The sequence below is a fragment of the Medicago sativa genome, chromosome 5, assembly GCF_051527215.1.
Source record: "Medicago sativa cultivar Bolivia chromosome 5, Bolivia_mono, whole genome shotgun sequence".
Classification (NCBI taxonomy): domain Eukaryota; kingdom Viridiplantae; phylum Streptophyta; class Magnoliopsida; order Fabales; family Fabaceae; genus Medicago; species Medicago sativa.
In genome coordinates this window covers 51,567,592-51,585,000 of record NC_140753.1, presented here as the reverse complement: position 1 = coordinate 51,585,000, position 17,409 = coordinate 51,567,592, and the positions used below count along the sequence as shown (strand labels likewise).

The following is a 17,409-nucleotide window of genomic DNA, read 5'->3' as shown; positions in this document are numbered from 1 at the left end:
GTATACCACGTTCCTGAAAAAAGCCATCAACGGTCATATTCTGTAATATGTCGGGATATGCAAAATCAATTAGAGCACGTAGGGGATCAGCGGTGTCATGTATAAGTAGATCGTCCGGGATTGTGATCCCAATTTCGCCGTTTTCGTCAGCATTTTGATCACCATCCCCTATTGATAAAATCCAGTCAGCAAATTCTTTGATATCATGCTGTTCTTCGACATTTGGAGAACCACGCAGCCGCATGTTAGTCGTAAGCTTCAAAACCTTGCAATACTTCCACAATTTTGAGGCATTTATTGTAGCTGCTAGAATCTCTACTTCCACCAAACGGTTTATGCGTGTTGTCCACACCATCGTACGACATAATGTCTCGCATTGACCTATCAAATGCCTCGAAACAGTACCGATGCATCATCGGTGCCTCATCCCAAATTATCAACTTTGCTTTTCTGAATAAGAAAGCCTTGGGATCTTGTTTATCTATGGTGCAATTAGATGCTTCATTAATTTCAATAGGGATGTTTAATGAAGAGTGAGCTGTGCGTCCACCAGGTAAAAGCAACGACGCTATGCCACTTGAAGCCGCATTCAAGACAATGAACCCTTTGGACCGTAATCCAGCAGATAATGTATTCCATATAAAAGTCTTGCCGGTGCCTCCGTATCCATATAGGAAGAAAAATCCACCTGATCCAGACTCAACAGAGCTAACTATTTGATCATGTACAGCCTTCTGTTCTGTTGTTAGCTTGGTCATAAGTTCAGAATGTAGCCTTCCCATAACTCCCTTGTCATAATTGAGTTGGTCGACAATGAACTTGTTGCTCATTGCATCCATTGTAGAAAAATCTGGCTTTGGCATGGACTTGTAATCTTTAAGCGACCTTCCGTTTGTTCGCAGCAACATTTCAATTTCAGTTAAACATAATTTCTTGAGATCCTCGTCCGGAATTCGCAGATCTATAAAATTATAAAAATAAATGTCAATGCATGTTGTAAATGAACCATACTTTATTTATTATACAACAACCTATTAAATATTTGTACCTGGCATGTGTAAGTCCCTTCTCCTTTGGTATAATATACCATCAGATAACAAACGCCATGTTGCATTCCAAACATCTAAGACATTCGTCAATGTACTCATTCCCATCAGACGAACAAACAAACTGCGCAATTGATGGCCAGAATACGTTTCGCTTGCATCAGTAATTAAATCTATGAACTCCTTGTCGTCTGATAATAACCCAAGAGCATAACATGCTTCCTTATATGTATCGTACTTTCTGCCACTTACCGTACGTAAGCAGCTGTACCCCATGCATCCCTTTTGTTTAGTTAAAAGTAATCTCAAGTAGTACAAATTACCCACACCAGGAGGGGTGTATTGCAATCTACCAATCTGGTAACCAAACTGTCGAGGCTGCCATCTTCTCTCAGATTTTAGGTAAACAAACCGTGAAGGAAATTCTGAATATGTCAGATCTCTTCCTTCATGGTACATACGATTTGCCTTGAACCAAGCCAAAAACATCGTGCAAAGGGCTTCACCTCGATTAACAACGGCTTCTGTATGCTCACCACCCTTAAATAAGATGGACTGTTCATTATGAAGGTGAAAATTTAATTTCAAGACCGGAGGCCATTTTTGGTGGATGTCAAAAGCAAAAATCCTCCATACAGCCTCACACGGTGAGACATATCTACAGTCATAGTACTGTTTTATCTCGTCAACCGGCTTATTCTTGTCAGCGGAATTAGGATTGGTGGATACACCTATAGTTGCCCTGTCTGGTCCCTTGTTTACATACTTAAACAAATATTTTATCGAGTTAGATTTATTACAATACTCAACATTAACATGACCTCCGTACCTCATTAGCAGATGAGGGTTATAGGGGACAACATATCGGTTATCCAGTTTGGCTCCATTCTTTTCAGTTGTAACTCCTGTGTCACGCCTTTTATATCTTGGATATCCTTCCTCGTCTATGGTGGTAGATGCTTGGAGTTTCTTGGGGTAGTACTTTGAACATTTTTCTTTTTTCATGCATGGTGATCCTCGATTAAGCGGTCCGCACGGGCCATGAATCATATAAGACGTTACTGCTTTGTGTAACTTCGGATACAAAGTACTGTCTGGAAGTTCGGCTGATATTATTTTGTCAATGTCATTCCCAGTCTTCAGTTTATTAACCGAACCTAGCCAAATTAATATGTGTGCATGAGGAAGTCCTCTCTTCTGAAACTCGACTGTATACATCCCTAAAATGTATACAACAAACAAACAACATACAATTAACTATGAGTGATCGGGAATATGATAAAACAGTAATAATTAAAAAAAAACCAATAGACAACGGCATACACATTTAGCAAATACATACCTGCATCAACCTTTCCAAACAACTCATCCTTCTTCAAGTCATCCATCAACTGATCCAGCTTCATTTTGAAAACTCTGCAAACAGTATCGGGTCTGTCTGAAGCCTTCAGATTACTCTTTTTTAAGTAATCTTGAATTTCCCTCCAATTTGCATTGCATGTGATAGTTATGAAGAGATCAGGGTATCCAAATCTCTTACATATTGCCATCGCATCCTGACAATTGTTAAACATATACCTCATTCCTCCTGTGAACGAAGGAGGCAGAACAATTTTACGACCAATATCACTTGAATCTGTTTCACCGTTTGTGACGGCCTCTTGCAATCCATTTAGGATGTTACTCCTAATTGTCTGTTGATTATTCCTTATGTAAGTAAGACGCTGAGTCTCCAACATGGTATAACAATCAACCACAAATTGTTGAAGTAATCTTCTGGAGCGAACAACATTGCCGAATTCAACATGCCTGTCCTGAAGTCTATACGAAATAAACTCCCTCATCGTAACCGTTTTCCTTGTACGATTAGGATTATCATACTCCTCCTGGCAGATTTTTATTTTGGTGTGATATCCATCTTCTCCTAATGGGAACAATAAAGGGTATTGCAATGGCAAGAAAGCTACGTGTGTCTCGTACAACCTTACAAATTCCCCTCTAGTATTTTTAACAATGACATCTCTTCCCTTCTCAATGGAGTTTGGATCTCCAATAATTAATGCGGCTACCTCATCGCAAGATGGAAGATTGTGGACCCTTGAATCCTTTGTCCGATTACCAAAAAGTCGAATGAAAAAATTAGTTGAACCACCTTGCTCAACGTGGTCCCTGACTTGTCTAAATTTTTTCACCAAAGAATTGTTTCCATCGACCATTTGCTTCAAGCTATTGACCAACGACTGATCAATAGGATCTGAACCAACATCATTACTGTAAAAAAAATATATAAATAATTTTAAAATACGATCGTTGAGCTTATAAGTATCAATATGCAGAAAAGAAAAAAAACCACAAATGTACCTGAAATACTTCATCCTATTTTTAGACTCATTCCTAGTGTCGTAAATATATAATTGAGCGAATTTAGGAGTACCACCTTCGTCAGGCATCAAACTACCCATCCGATGAAAATTTTGTCCACTCAAGATGAATTGTGGTGGTCCACCACCATCGTTGCCATCTCGTTCAACCGTACCCCCAAGCGATGTGAACGAAAACATGCTATTATATGCTCTTACATTATCCCAAAAATGTTTACTCTTAACGTGATCTCCGTTAAGAAGACTGTACAATGGCTCAGGTGGTTTAGTAAGAAAAGGAAGTACCACCTTTCCATTCATGCAACACATTGAAAACTCAGCAGTTGCTGGATTGATCCGGTCATCCACACGTTCACCAATCCACATTTTGGACTTGCATTTGCGACAAACCAGGTCAGGATCACCCACATCCAACAAAACTGTTGAAAGAAATAAATGCATAAATTTAATGAAGAAAATTTATTAAGCTACAACTAAAATATAAGATGTAAAAAAAAAAAGGACATGGTCACTATATATTTACAATGAAAAACTCACGTTCACATTCCGCTGATTCATAAATCAAAGATTGGATCATAGGATTGAAATCATCAGCTGTTAAAAATCAATATAAAAATATATTATGGACTGTATAGTAAATCAATTTTCGGACTTCATTTTCATTATCAAATAGTGTCAAATATGTATGATATATGTTATAATAATGACACCACACATTAAAAAATGCGGGCCCGGACATAATACCTGGATCTTGAATATGTGAAAATGTAAAATCATCGTCTGATAAATGGTCAAAATCAAGTGTTACAGCAGGTAGATTATGTTTATGATGTTGTGGGATGCACCGTCGTTTGCTCCTTACATTACTAATCAACTCGGATAAAGGCGTGGTATCATGACCTACATACAGTGGTTCCTTAATGATTTTGTTGAAAGATGAATATATGTATATAATAATAACTAAACACTTAAAAAACTTATATACCCGATGTGTTCAAGGTGGTAGGTGTGTTGAACGCTGGCGTCGATCGACATTGACTTGTATTTCGCTTGCGGCGTAGTGCCAGAGGATTGGCTATTTAAAATGGATATAATATAATCAATATTTAATTCTAATGCTATTTAGTAACTTATGTTTCTTTTTTCTTGTCAGGAACAGAGAATTCAGGAATATTGAAAATAATAGAAGTCTATAATCACGGTGATTTAACCAAATGTTATATAGTATGCATAATATTTCTCATATCAATCTTATAAATTTCAACATCATGTTAATGAGCCGTTTGAACTGATGACAAAGGTCTTTATTTTACCGCTAGGTCATACTTACATATGGAGTTCTGCAAGCTGGACGAACTGAATTGACACTGGTTATGATTGAAGTGAGTTCTTGGCGTCGTGGCATTCGTTTCAGTATTTTGGTCTGTACAGAAAAAGAAAAAAATTGGTATGTTAAACTTTAAATGTAATTAATATTGCACATAGTGTTCAACAATCACATTTTGATAAAATAAAGTTTAACTAAACCAAATCAAATATTGAGGTATACATTGACGCTTTTTTGAATTTACCCTGCTCCTAACGTTGTAAACATCGGATAAGGGTGATGTCCCATGATCTGTATAATTTTTAGTTTCATAAATAGTCAAAGAAATGAGAATATATCAAAGTATGTAATTAATGTCTATGATGAAAAAAAATAACACATGGTGTAGATCCTGAATTGGATGGTGCAATGAGTGTTGGTGCAGGTAGAATTTTATGTGTATTTCTTTTTCCTTGTATTGACACATGCATACATACACTAAAGTTGTGTTGTGATTTCTCGATATTTGGATTGTGTCAGTAGGATATCTCTTCGCGAAGCTTTTTAGGTTAACACACATTTGCATATATGCCGACAGGTATATATTGTTGTTGCTATCTTATACATATGCTTATGTTTAATTAATGTTATTAACATTGAATATACTTAAATTATGGTTTTAACTGCATTCAAATCTGCTTATGTTAATGCAAGGTAGCACTTACCTGAGGTGTTTCGCGAATCTGGCAAATTGAATTGACCTTCATTATGGTTTACACCAGTCACTGGTGGAGACACATTGGGGTGGGCATTTTCATCTACAATGAATTGAACAATGGTATGAGAATTGTTGTGTTATGTGATACATTTAATAAATGATGTGATAATACAATAACACTGTAATACAATATTTATTTTTGAAGATAACACATAAAGTATACCTTTGCTCTTTCGCAAGTGACCTGTTAACATCTGAAAATATAGAGAATTTGTACCCATTGCTACAGATGTATTCAATTTCTTTGGAGCAGGATCACTTCTAAAATCTGAACGACAAATGAGTTAAATGTCGTCATGGTTTTAAACATTATATAGTGTGTGTCGTGGTTGATAACAATACAGTCATGTGTTACAATTACATGAATAAAAGATTTTGCTAATTATGTTTTTAAATAAACGGAGATACATAAATAATCAGTTTGTTTATGTATTTCAAGCAGTTTACGTCTGAAAAAACTAAAAAAACAACTCAATTTAATATGCACATTGGGTATGAATTGTCGACTGATAATAAAAAATTTACTATTCGATGTATCAGAAAGAGGTGTTCTTCTGCCCTTGAAGTCTGATGTATTGCATGGAGTAGAATCAACCTTCTGATTACCGATTGAAGCATCTGACAGGTTTTTACAAATCAAGGTAATTAAAAAATTAACAAAATGTAAATGCAATATATGCAGTAACTTAAAAATATAACATAGAAATCACCTTTCTGGTTGTTGATGGTTGATCGTTTATTCTGTAGTATACTTCTTCTTCTTGCTCTGGCAGCCTTTGTGGTCAAATTATCCATCATGGACAATATCAGTGATACTGCGGGAAGGAATTATTCCTTTGATAGTGAGAAGCTATGTTTAAAACAACAAAATATACCTTGATGGTGGGAAGGAATTCTGTTAACGTATATGCAGCACAGGTAACTATCTAGTTGCATATGTGTGTTTTTATGTTTTGCATATACTTGTTAAAAATTTCCTAAAAAAATGTATTCATTTTGAGAAAAAAACTGTGTGAATGATGGCTGTGATTGACCTTATTCCCAATAGAGACGCACCTATATATAGAAGAATTGGGTTTTCAATAAAGTACAACATTATGATCGTAATGAATAATTGATGTCGGATTATAAAGTTCAGATTACAATCGAAGTCAACTTGTGTGCCTAAAAAAAATGTCAAATCTAATAATGGCGAGATAAAAACTAACACAAAAATCGCTCAAATATTTCCATAATAATGAATTGATTTTTTTTTTGAGAGAATAATAATAATGAATTGATGTCAAGTCCTATTAATCACAATCTGATATACGAAATAGTAATTAATGACTTTAACAATTTTTTTATTTGGTTAAAAAGGAACTATTCTTATTATTAATGTATTATTATAATGTATATGTAATACTTAAGTGCTGACTAAATTTTAGTACATTCAGCACAGGTAACTAAATCACACACACATGAGTTATTAGATCTGATTTATGCATCTAGTTGCATATGTGTGTTTTTATGTTTTGCATATACTTGTTAAAAATTTCCTAAAAAAAATGTATTCCTTTTAAGAAAAAAACTGCGTGAACGATGGCTGTGATTGACCTTATTCCCAATAGAGACGCACCTATATATAGAAGAATTGGGTTTTCAATAAAGTACAACATTATGATCGTAATGAATAATTGATGTCGGATTTTAAAGTTCAGATTACAATCGAAGTCAACTTGTGTGCCTAAAAAAAATGTCAAATCTAATAATGGCGAGAGAAAAACTAACACAAAAATTGCTCAAATATTTCCATAATAATGAATTGATTTTTTTCTGAGAGAATAATAATAATGAATTGATGTCAAGTCCTATTAATCACAATCTGATATACGAAATAGTAATTAATGACTTTAACAATTTTTTTATTTGGTTAAAAAGGAACTATTCTTATTATTAATGTATTATTATAATGTATATGTAATACTTAAGTGCTGACTAAATTTTAGTAGTATCTGTACCATATGTTTAATCGTCTTGTTTTTGTGCATTGATTTTGTTTTGGATTTGCACTTGAAAATATCATACGTACGTGGGAATTACGAAAATACATCAAATTGGCACGTGCAATTTTATAATATATGCAAGCAGGTACACATATTTTCTGAGATTTTAATACTTTGGATAGCCATATTTATTGTTGATTGATTTATTTATTTTTTTTGTAATCCTTCGACACAGAATTTAGAAACAAAGATAAATTTATTGATAATTGACGAAATGGACTGGTAACAAACGATCGAATAAAAAGTCTTGAAATCAAAGTACATGGTTGTAGAAAACCAATTATTAATCTTAGAATTTAAACAAAAGAGTAGCCTCTTATCAAATTTGGTCCCAATATTTTATGAATCCATAGTTTTTCTTGGACTCCATGAATAAGAAGGCAATTCCACCTGAAGATGAGACAAAAAAAGACGTACACATCAATACAATGTTATTCACAAAATTTGAAATTAAAAATTTGAAAGCAAATGAATAATATAATTACAAACTAATTCACATTAGGACAAACGTTAGGACATAACAGACCTATTAAATAGAGTGATGAATTTTGAAGGCATCAATAAGTGCATCATCATCAGTGATTTTAGCAACTGGGTAAAATTCTTCGCCAACTGTCATTGGCTGAATGCTAGCACCAATCATCAATAGGTATGATTTCCCAACCATGTTAGTAAGTTGTGTTGGAATATATGTAGCCATGTCTACCTACACCAAAGAAAAGACAATATTATTAGAACAATTTTTTTTTAAATTTTAAAAACATTACTAAACAAATAGATACAGTGAAAAAACTTTGCAAGTCCGAAACTACCTGTCCAGCTTGTTCAAGTATGTTGGCACATGAAATACCAAAGAGCTCAGCGGACACACAATCAGGCATCACAAACATAGATGTTCCGGTATTGTCAACAACCCGAAGCTTAATGTTATACCTATGCAAAAAAATATGTCATTTTAAATATACCACAATTTATTACCACTAATAAAAATTAATGGTGCACAGTATATTTAAACCGAAAGATTGATTATTTGTTTCTCATTCTTACCTCGGAATGACGGTTAATACGTGTCTGTCACACCTCCGACAAAAATACATACCATTGTCAGGAACAACCTTTTTATGGCACTTACATGAGACATACCACCAGCCATTATCTGTGTCGATCAAATCCACTGTGCCTAGCGTAACATACTTGGACCCCTATGTAGTTACATGTTACCGATTTAATAAATAAATTAATATTATATTTATCTAGTGTGTAGTTGCAAAATTACAAAAAAAAACATGAAAATTTTAATAATTGAGTTAAGAGATATATAACGGGTAAAAAAAATTACCACCGAGCGGCTGCTAAGATCATTTACAGTGGATCTAGCAGTGGAGTACACCCATAGGTCCAATACGTGCAACTTTGTATTTCCATTCGTTGCATAAATTGCCTTATATGGGGAAAAATTTGAGCCGTTCATCCTGTAAATTTAATAAAGAAATAATTTATTAGGTATGAAAATATTTTTTAGTTTAGTAGTGAATCGATATTACAAAAAAATAACAAATATATATGTTTTTTAGTATATACCTATGCCTCAAAGTTGCAACAGCATTAATTTCTGGATTGAATAACAACTTGGTATAGGGTTCAGCATTCTGAACAGTGGGTACACCTGAAATGGATACATGTAAGACATCAATGAAATACCAAGTTAGAAATATTTGAAGAAAATTTCGTTGTATACCTTTCCACAAATTCATTTTGGCAAACAGCATCACAACACATGCATTGTCAGAAGATCCAGACAACACAAAATCACTCAGCTTGTCCATGCAACCTCCATGGAGAATACACTTAAAAGATCGTCTAGAAAAAAACAAAAATAGCATAAAAGATCGTTAAATGTTTTGTCCTTAAATAATTCTTACGGGAGAATAGAAAACGAAAAGGAACAAACTCATTGTTTTGTAATGTCATTGACACAACGTTTTGCATTTTGCCATCAATTAAACAATCATCCTCAACCTGGACCTTGGATAGCATTCCAATAACATCTACGACATTCAAAATTAAATTGTTTGAATTAGACCCCAATTGAAACAAATACTGATAATGTAAGTGCTCTGAAATTACAATTAATTATCTCTAATAAATTATATATTTTATAAAATATGTGTAAGTTTCCATAAACTTACCAACCAAAACCTCGGATCTGTAACGATGTGAAAGGAACTCGTCAGGATGAGTGAAAAAATAAGAATAAATAGGTGCCAACCCATCATCAACCGGTTTGATTTTGGTTTCGTCCATAAAATGAAGAAAATAGTTGTGTCCAGCAGGCTTTACTTCAAGGTTGTTAACCATAACTCGAAAGTTGTACATGAGATACACTTTATCCTCTTTGAGAAGATTTTTGAATTTGTCAATCAACTCTTTTCCAACATTAGCACAGATCTTATGCCCCTGCAATGTAAAAAAAAATCAAATTGTGTACATAGGAGTACGACGTATTTTTAAAATTGTTCAGAAAAAGAAATTACATAAATATTTAAAAACTCACATAGGAATCCATCAAAACCATGTCAATGGACAAAGTATTAGCAGGTTCTTCAGAATCTACTGAGCGCCACAATCCTATAACCCTTGCTATAAAACACCATTGATCCTTTTGATCGGTGATGCCAACGATTGAATCAAATGCTGGGGCCATTTTTAGTTGATAAGTAAAAACCTTCTAAAAAAGCGTTTTCTTTTTTAAGAAAAAATATACCGAGGGACAACTGTGATTGCTTAGCTAAAATGTAGAGATATTTATACAGGGAAGAAATGAATTAGCATTAAAGTCCAATAATTATGATTTGACTACATAATTGTTATAGGACTCAATAGTTGAATAAATAAGGATTGAAATCAATAATTATGATTACATACGTACTGAATTAACTATAGTTCATTACTTGTATAGAATGTCAATGCGATTTTTTTTGTTCTGTTCCACAGCCTAAAAGGACACTTATTTTGTAACAACGTGTAGGTTCCACTGCTTGTATTTTTGTATATTAATTATGTGAAGGTTCTTATATGTGTTATGAACAAAAGGGCATTGAAAAAGTAACTACTATTGTAGTTTTGATTATATTAATTATTCAATTTCTCGCACCTCTCCTTCAAAAAAAAAAAAAAAATTCTCGTACCTCATAAATATATGGCATCAATTTGATTTGCAAATGAAACTTGTTTAGCATTTCTTATGATAATTGAGTTTTTTTTAATTTAATAAACTTGTAATTTCTTTCAGTGGTAATATTTTTAAGATGACATAATCACATGGACATGTTACAGGTAATAATGGAATCAATCCTTCTAAAAAAGCGTTTTCTTTTTTAAGAAAAATATACCGAGGGACAACTGTGATTGCTTAGCTAAAATGTAGAGATATTTTATACAGGGAAGAAATGAATTAGCATTAAAGTCCAATAATTATGATTTGACTGCATAATTGTTCTAGGACTCAATAGTTGAATAATCAGGACTGAAATCCATAATTATGATTACATACGCACTGAATTAACTATAGTTTATTACCTGGATTGAATACATTAGAATGTCAATGCGATTTTTTTTTTGTTTTATTCCACAGCGTAAAAGGACACTTATTCTGTAACAACGTGTAGGTTCCACTGCTTGTATTTTTGTATATTAATTATGCGAAGGTTCTTATACGTGTTATGAACAAAAGGGAATTGAATAAGTAACTACTATTGTAGTTTTGATTATATTAATTCTTCAATTTCTCGCACCTCTCCTTCAAAAAAAAAAAAATCTCGTACCTCATAAATATATGGCATCAATTTGAGTTGCAAATGAAACTTGTTTAGCATTTCTTATGATAATTGAGTTTTTTTTAATTTAATAAACTTGTAATTTCTTTCAGTGGTAATATTTTTAAGATGACATAATCACATGGACATGTTACAGGTAATAATGGAATTAATCCTTCTAAAAAAGCGTTTTATTTTTTAAGAAAAATATACCGAGGGACAACTGTGATTGCTTAGCTAAAATGTAGAGATATTTTATACAGGGAAGAAATGAATTAGCATTAAAGTCCAATAATTATGATTTGACTGCATAATTGTTCTAGGACTCAATAGTTGAATAATCAGGACTGAAATCCATAATTATATTTACATACGCACTGAATTAACTATAGTTTATTACCTGGATTGAATACATTAGAATGTCAATGCGATTTTTTTTTGTTTTATTCCACAGCCTAAAAGGACACTTATTCTGTAACAAAAGGGAACTAAACAATTAACTACTATTGTATTTTTTATTATATTAATTCTTCAATTTCCCGTACATCATAAGTATATGACATCCATTTGATTTGCAATTAAAACTTGCCTAGTATTTCATATGATAATTGAGGTTTTTCATATTATAATAAAATTGTAATTTCTTTCAGTGGTAATATTTTTAAGGAGTCATAATCACATGGACATGTTACATATAATAGTAGAATTAATCCTTGTATTTTTGAAGATTTTTAAACGATATTGATAAAAGTCTACATTGGGGTAAGTAATAATGCCTCAATGCAAAGATGCCAGGGGAAAAGAAATTTGATTTCTGATATAAGCTTTACGTATGTTCTAAAAAGCGTTTTATGTATAGTTTTGATTATATTAAGTCTTCTAATGTTTGTGCATGCTAAGTATATGGATAACTGAGCTATGTTTTTGACAAATCCTAATATTATCAGGTGACATAATCACGTGGTTCGACGACAGATAAAGGATCCAATCAGTCTATTGAGGATAAAAGTCTTCGTTGGGGTAAGCAATATGCTTCAAGATGGAGATAAAATTTCTTTATTGTATCTTATGCATATTGACATAGTTTCCTTTATAATTTATACGTAACTCAGTGGATTATTAATATTTTCAGGGGATATAATAACGTGGATCAGTTGCAATGCATGGCCCTCGTTCCTTATGGTTAGAAAGATTTCTAAAGGTTGGACATAAAAATTTTCGATGGGGTAAGTAATACGATTCAATATGAATATGTTTGAAATTTGATTGCTGATACATGCCTCACTTATTTTTGTAATAGCGATTTATTTTCAACTGGTTTCAACAATTTTTCTTAACTGCGGTTTTTGAATAAAATGGAACCCAAGAATTCTTAAACTGATTTTGTTGTTTGTATATAATATCCTGTCAGTATGGTCAATCGTCCTAATAAATTTGTTGTTTGGCGGTGAGGTAAGGAAATAAATTTGAACTCAGTAATAAGGTAATCGCTTAAATTTGGGCTTTATTTTTTAATTCTGAATTAACCAAAAAATCGTACAATAAAAACTTTAAGCAAGTATTTACGTAGTATAATGAAAAGATATGTAAAAAGTAAACAATAGAATGAGAATTTATTGAAAAAACCAAAATGAAACAAAATAGTTCAAACCAAATTAGAAAGACAGTCGCCAATTGTCACACAATTATTCAAAATGAAAACACGTAAAGCATGAAAGCAAATTGCTGAAAACGAAAAAGAAATGACAGGGAAAACAGTCCAACAGCTGAAAACATCAAACAAAACATCAATCCTTTTCAACTTTGACATTCTTCAAGATCTTGGGCGGGATCGGACTGCTTGAATTGCCGCTTTCAAACGGGAATGACCTCTTAAGTGATGTCTCTGCAACTGAATCAACAGTTAAATCAATTGCTCCAACATCATGAGACTTAGCATTAGGAGATGCAGTGTCACTAAACTTAGGCAATAGGTCCTGAAAATCATTAAATTAAGACAAAATGTGAGTATCATATCAAACATGATGGAAAATTAATGGGTAACGTAATTTTGAATACAACCAAAATAAAAAACACCACAACACAACAAATCTCCACGATGTTACCTGAGCAACATCAACTGCAGCATTTTTACCCTTATCCACATCATTGTTAACGACAGAAGAACCATCGGTAGGAGCACTGACCTGCAGTACAAACCAGCAAATATAATCAGTAACGATAAGTGAAGGATTGCATGTTGTGGTTGTAATATTTAAAAAGATTAAATAATAGCGTATTTTGTTACATACGCTGACATTGGTTGTTGCTAACTTAAACTTTTCAATCAATGCCTTATCGTTTGTCAGCTTCCTCACCCTGTAAGATGTTTCAAACCTGGTATCATTGTTGATGTTTGACTCGACCTTAAACAGAAAGGTTGAATCAACCAAGCTTGATATCTCTTCTGGCACAACTTCAGACGTTATTTCCTACATTATTGTATTAAAAATACAAAACGTGTCACACCCGATCCATGTTTAATGAATCAAATAAAAACTTAGATATAATTAGCCACTGTACCCCAGCCGACTCGATCATTTCAACAGCTGTTTTTTTAAATAATTTTGCTGCATCACGGTCAAAAAGGACAAATGTCGCCGAGTCGGTCGAGTCAATTACACGGATCTTGATTCGGTACCTAACAAAAATATTAAAAATTACAGAGAATAAATGTTAGATATCTCCCATCTCTTATTGGTATATCAATAACATAAAATGATGAATGTGTGCTGTAAGTTACCTTGGACAAACATTCACCACATGTTTGTTACACTTAGAACAATAGTACATTTTCTCATCAGGAATAACTTTTTTGTTGCACTGACAAGCAGTGTACCACCACTCATCCGCATCAAGAACACACTTGACAGTTGCTAAAACAACAAAAGCAGACTCCTGTATGAAAGGAATAAAATTTTGTTATTAAAAAAACAAATTTTGATTGCAATAAAATCACACAGTAATTTTACCAAAAGGCTAACAAACATTGTAAGATATTACCACTCCACAATCCTTCAACCCCTCCAATTTTATTCGAGTAGTGACTTTTAGGAAATCATCTTCGTCACTCAACCTGGCAGGATCCTGGATCAAGCAAATTCCAGGAGAAGGGGAATCGTCTTTCTCAAGCATCCTGCGTGACATCAAAAACATGTAACTATGGACACAGTTTGAACATTTTGTAACTGATTGGATATCTATTTACTATAGTCACCTTTTTTTCAAATCCTTTGCAAATGTCAGATCTGGATTAAATAACAACTTGGTCGAGTATATAGAATTCTGAACAGTAGCAGAACCTACATAAAAGTGAATTGTTTTTATAATTATTTAATTCTTCAATTATTGATCAAATTGAACATGTCATATTTAAAATAAACGCAGAGACAAATCTACCCTGCCATATCTTGATTTTAGCCATCAAAACAACAACCACAGTGTTTTCAGTCTCGCCAGCCGCGACAAAAGCATTTAGTTCATCCACATATTGTCCAAAGAGGGTGACTTTGAATTTGAAACTGTAAAAAAAAAAATAACACAATTAAAATATGATTCATTAAAACATCAATTAGAGTATTTTAGGCACACAAACCCATCAAAGTCCAACTGAATAGCATTCATCTTCGTTTTTACACCATTGCGTTCATACTCCCTCTGAGTTCCAACCCCGGTCAGCATTCCCATGATGTCTGGAACATCAAATAATATAAATCATAGTTAGATTTAAAAAATCGAATTGTGCAATTAAAAAACAATTCAAACAATACGACATTACTTACCGTACAAATAATCAGTATTGTAATCCGCAGCAAAAACTTGTGCAGGACTCTCAATAGGATAGATGCTAAAAGGAACCTTCTTGGAATCACATATTTTAACCTTAGTGTTGAACTGGAAATTCAGTTTATACTCATGCTTGGTGGTTCTATATGAACCACCATTTGAAGCAACACCAAAACCAGACATCGAGTACACGTGATCCTCCTTCAGCTCCTTTTCAAACCTATAAATTAAAGTCCGACGCACAGTAGCGTGTATTTTGTTGCCCTATCACACATGACAATAGGTTAACAAATGACATGAAAAATGGTACGTAAATTACAATAATATCGAAATATGATGCTTACAGTGGAATCCATGAGGATCATGTCAAGGGAAAATGGATGACTGTCACGTGAAACATCCCTTACCAACCACAAACGAATGACACGAACAACAATGTTCCAATTCTCGTTAACTGGGCTAATTTCAGATATAAAGTCGATTTTGGGAGGCATGACGCTTAGGTTTCAATAGGACAGGAAAAATAGATGCGCAGGGACTTAGGATTTGTAGGTGAGGGCGTTTAGGAAAAGGTGAACAATGGTCCTCAATATCATGCCTATTATATAGCATTTTCACACCACTGGGGCTTAACTGTCTTTACATTATGTTGCATCTTGTTTCGGAGGGAATTTTGTCTCTGAATTAAGTTGACTTCACAAAATCAATTCAGAAAAACTGTGGCATTCAAACAATTCTTTAAAAGGTACTAATTAGGAGACCAGAAATTACCTTTTTTGCAGACAAAGGAGACAGAGAATTATTATCAGCTTTAATGAATTTTAAAAATTCAGCTCATATATTGATTGCATATAATTTTGTTTTGATTTCATTTTCAGGAGGTAATGGAATTTGAAGTTTGTTCACTAATTTGATGACAATTTAATGCGGATTGTATTTGGTGATCTCATTTAGTCAACTATTTTATATGCAAGGTGCAATTTGATGATGATGGCATACGTGAAATGTACACAACATTAATTGAATGCGGATTGTATGTGGTGATCTCATGTAGTCAACTATTTTACATGAAAGGTGCAATTTGATTATGGCATACGTGAGATGTCAACTATTTTAGGGATGACATTGAGAATTGACAGATTTAAAAAGCATTAATTAATAATTTGTGAGAACATAGTGTATTTGAAGGATGACATTGAGAATTGCCATATTCAAAAATAATTAATGATTTGTGAGAAAAGCTTTCATTTGAGGAATGACACGTGTACTTTGTGAATAGAGAACCTTTGAAATGTTTATATTGTAGATTCTTTTTGGATATTCATTAATGCTAATATTTGTTTGTATTCAAAAATATCATAAATTTAGGGAGATAAAGGTGACGATAAAACATTGCTCAAAAGACTACAATAATTGAAACACTATATCACCTTTTTTTTTTTTTTGAGCAAACACTATATCACCTCTCAAAAAATAAATTGAAACACTATCAAAATTGAAGAAAAGGCTGTACAATGAGCTTTGATAAAATAAATTATTATCATTTATCATATGTCCATCCAATCAAAGAACAGAGAAGTCATGAGTAATGAGGAAGAAATTTTGTCCCCAAACCACAAAGCATCTACATTGGCACGCCCTTAAGGGCAATATAAGCTCCCCCAAGTTCTATTAGGTTTCTCTCTTTTCCTTTTTGTCTATCATGCCGAAAATGCATGGAACAATGGTTGTGGGGGCTCACCTGGAAACTGAACAATTGTACAAAGGTGGGGTCAAATTAATATCAATAACAATAACAATAAGGCATTTGGCATAGGGTCGAAATAGTGAGCCTGGGGGGACATGCTTATTGTATTATGGACATGTCAAAATCATACACACATATCAATCCAAATTCCAAACTACAGCCATTAGCACAAGGATAAGAGAAAAATTAGACAAATGTTATTTGGACATCAAAATATGTCTAACAAAATAGTTGTATTCGATTTCCATCCTTTTAGAAAAATGATTTCTTGACACCCAAAATTAATTTAAATATTGAGAGAGAAAGAGAATGAATTGATATATGTTAGTGATGTTTTTTTTTTTTTTTGTTGCAAGAGAAAATGGAAAAAAGAAAAACACAAAAGGAGGTTGGATGCCACAAGGTGGAGGAGGTATGAGCTGAAGAGAGACTCTGAAATTTTATCCATGATAAATTGGAAATAGTT

General features: G+C 33.1%; 4 protein-coding genes and 1 long non-coding RNA gene across 17 annotated transcripts in view; 1 reads left to right on the top strand and 4 right to left on the bottom strand.

Annotated features, from left to right (window-relative positions):
* The window catches only part of LOC146922835 (uncharacterized), a 973-nt gene extending 656 nt beyond the window's left edge, over nt 1-317 (bottom strand). The window contains exon 1 of the mRNA XM_085715629.1: nt 1-317. This exon is cut by the window's left edge and continues 656 nt beyond it. Within this exon, the coding sequence (XP_085571755.1) occupies nt 1-244 (244 nt within the window). The 5' untranslated portion in view covers nt 245-317.
* LOC146922831 (uncharacterized) overlaps nt 1-16,452 on the top strand; it is an 18,027-nt gene extending 1,575 nt beyond the window's left edge. Inside the window, exons 2-10 of one of the 13 annotated variants that reach the window (XR_015012595.1) lie at nt 4,581-4,651; nt 4,747-4,874; nt 5,274-5,331; nt 5,448-5,571; nt 6,052-6,152; nt 6,259-7,641; nt 12,319-12,391; nt 12,504-12,597; nt 16,075-16,452. This is a non-coding gene — a long non-coding RNA (uncharacterized LOC146922831). The remainder of the gene's footprint in view (nt 1-4,580; nt 4,652-4,746; nt 4,875-5,273; nt 5,332-5,447; nt 5,572-6,051; nt 6,153-6,258; nt 7,642-12,318; nt 12,392-12,503; nt 12,598-16,074) is intronic. The other 12 variants (XR_015012601.1, XR_015012598.1, XR_015012597.1 and 9 more) reach the window with 12 other exon arrangements.
* LOC146922834 (uncharacterized) lies at nt 911-2,264 on the bottom strand. The gene has a single exon (XM_085715633.1). The coding sequence runs from the start codon at nt 2,262-2,264 to the stop codon at nt 1,035-1,037; it is 1,230 nt and encodes a 409-aa protein (XP_085571759.1). The 3' UTR covers nt 911-1,034.
* Nucleotides 2,300-3,990, bottom strand: LOC146922833 (uncharacterized). Its single transcript, XM_085715632.1, has 2 exons — nt 3,408-3,990; nt 2,300-3,317 (listed from the first exon to the last, which is right to left on the bottom strand). The coding sequence occupies exons 1-2, from the start codon at nt 3,866-3,868 to the stop codon at nt 2,300-2,302; spliced, it is 1,479 nt and encodes a 492-aa protein (XP_085571758.1). The 5' UTR covers nt 3,869-3,990.
* LOC146922832 (replication protein A 70 kDa DNA-binding subunit E-like) lies at nt 12,961-16,075 on the bottom strand. The gene is made up of 11 exons (XM_085715631.1): nt 15,541-16,075; nt 15,193-15,460; nt 15,006-15,102; nt 14,810-14,931; nt 14,628-14,712; nt 14,414-14,546; nt 14,154-14,308; nt 13,934-14,051; nt 13,663-13,842; nt 13,477-13,557; nt 12,961-13,347 (listed from the first exon to the last, which is right to left on the bottom strand). Exons 1-11 carry the CDS (start codon nt 15,688-15,690, stop codon nt 13,159-13,161), a joined length of 1,578 nt encoding a protein of 525 aa, XP_085571757.1. The 5' UTR covers nt 15,691-16,075; the 3' UTR covers nt 12,961-13,158.
* Nucleotides 16,453-17,409: the final 957 nt, after the last annotated feature.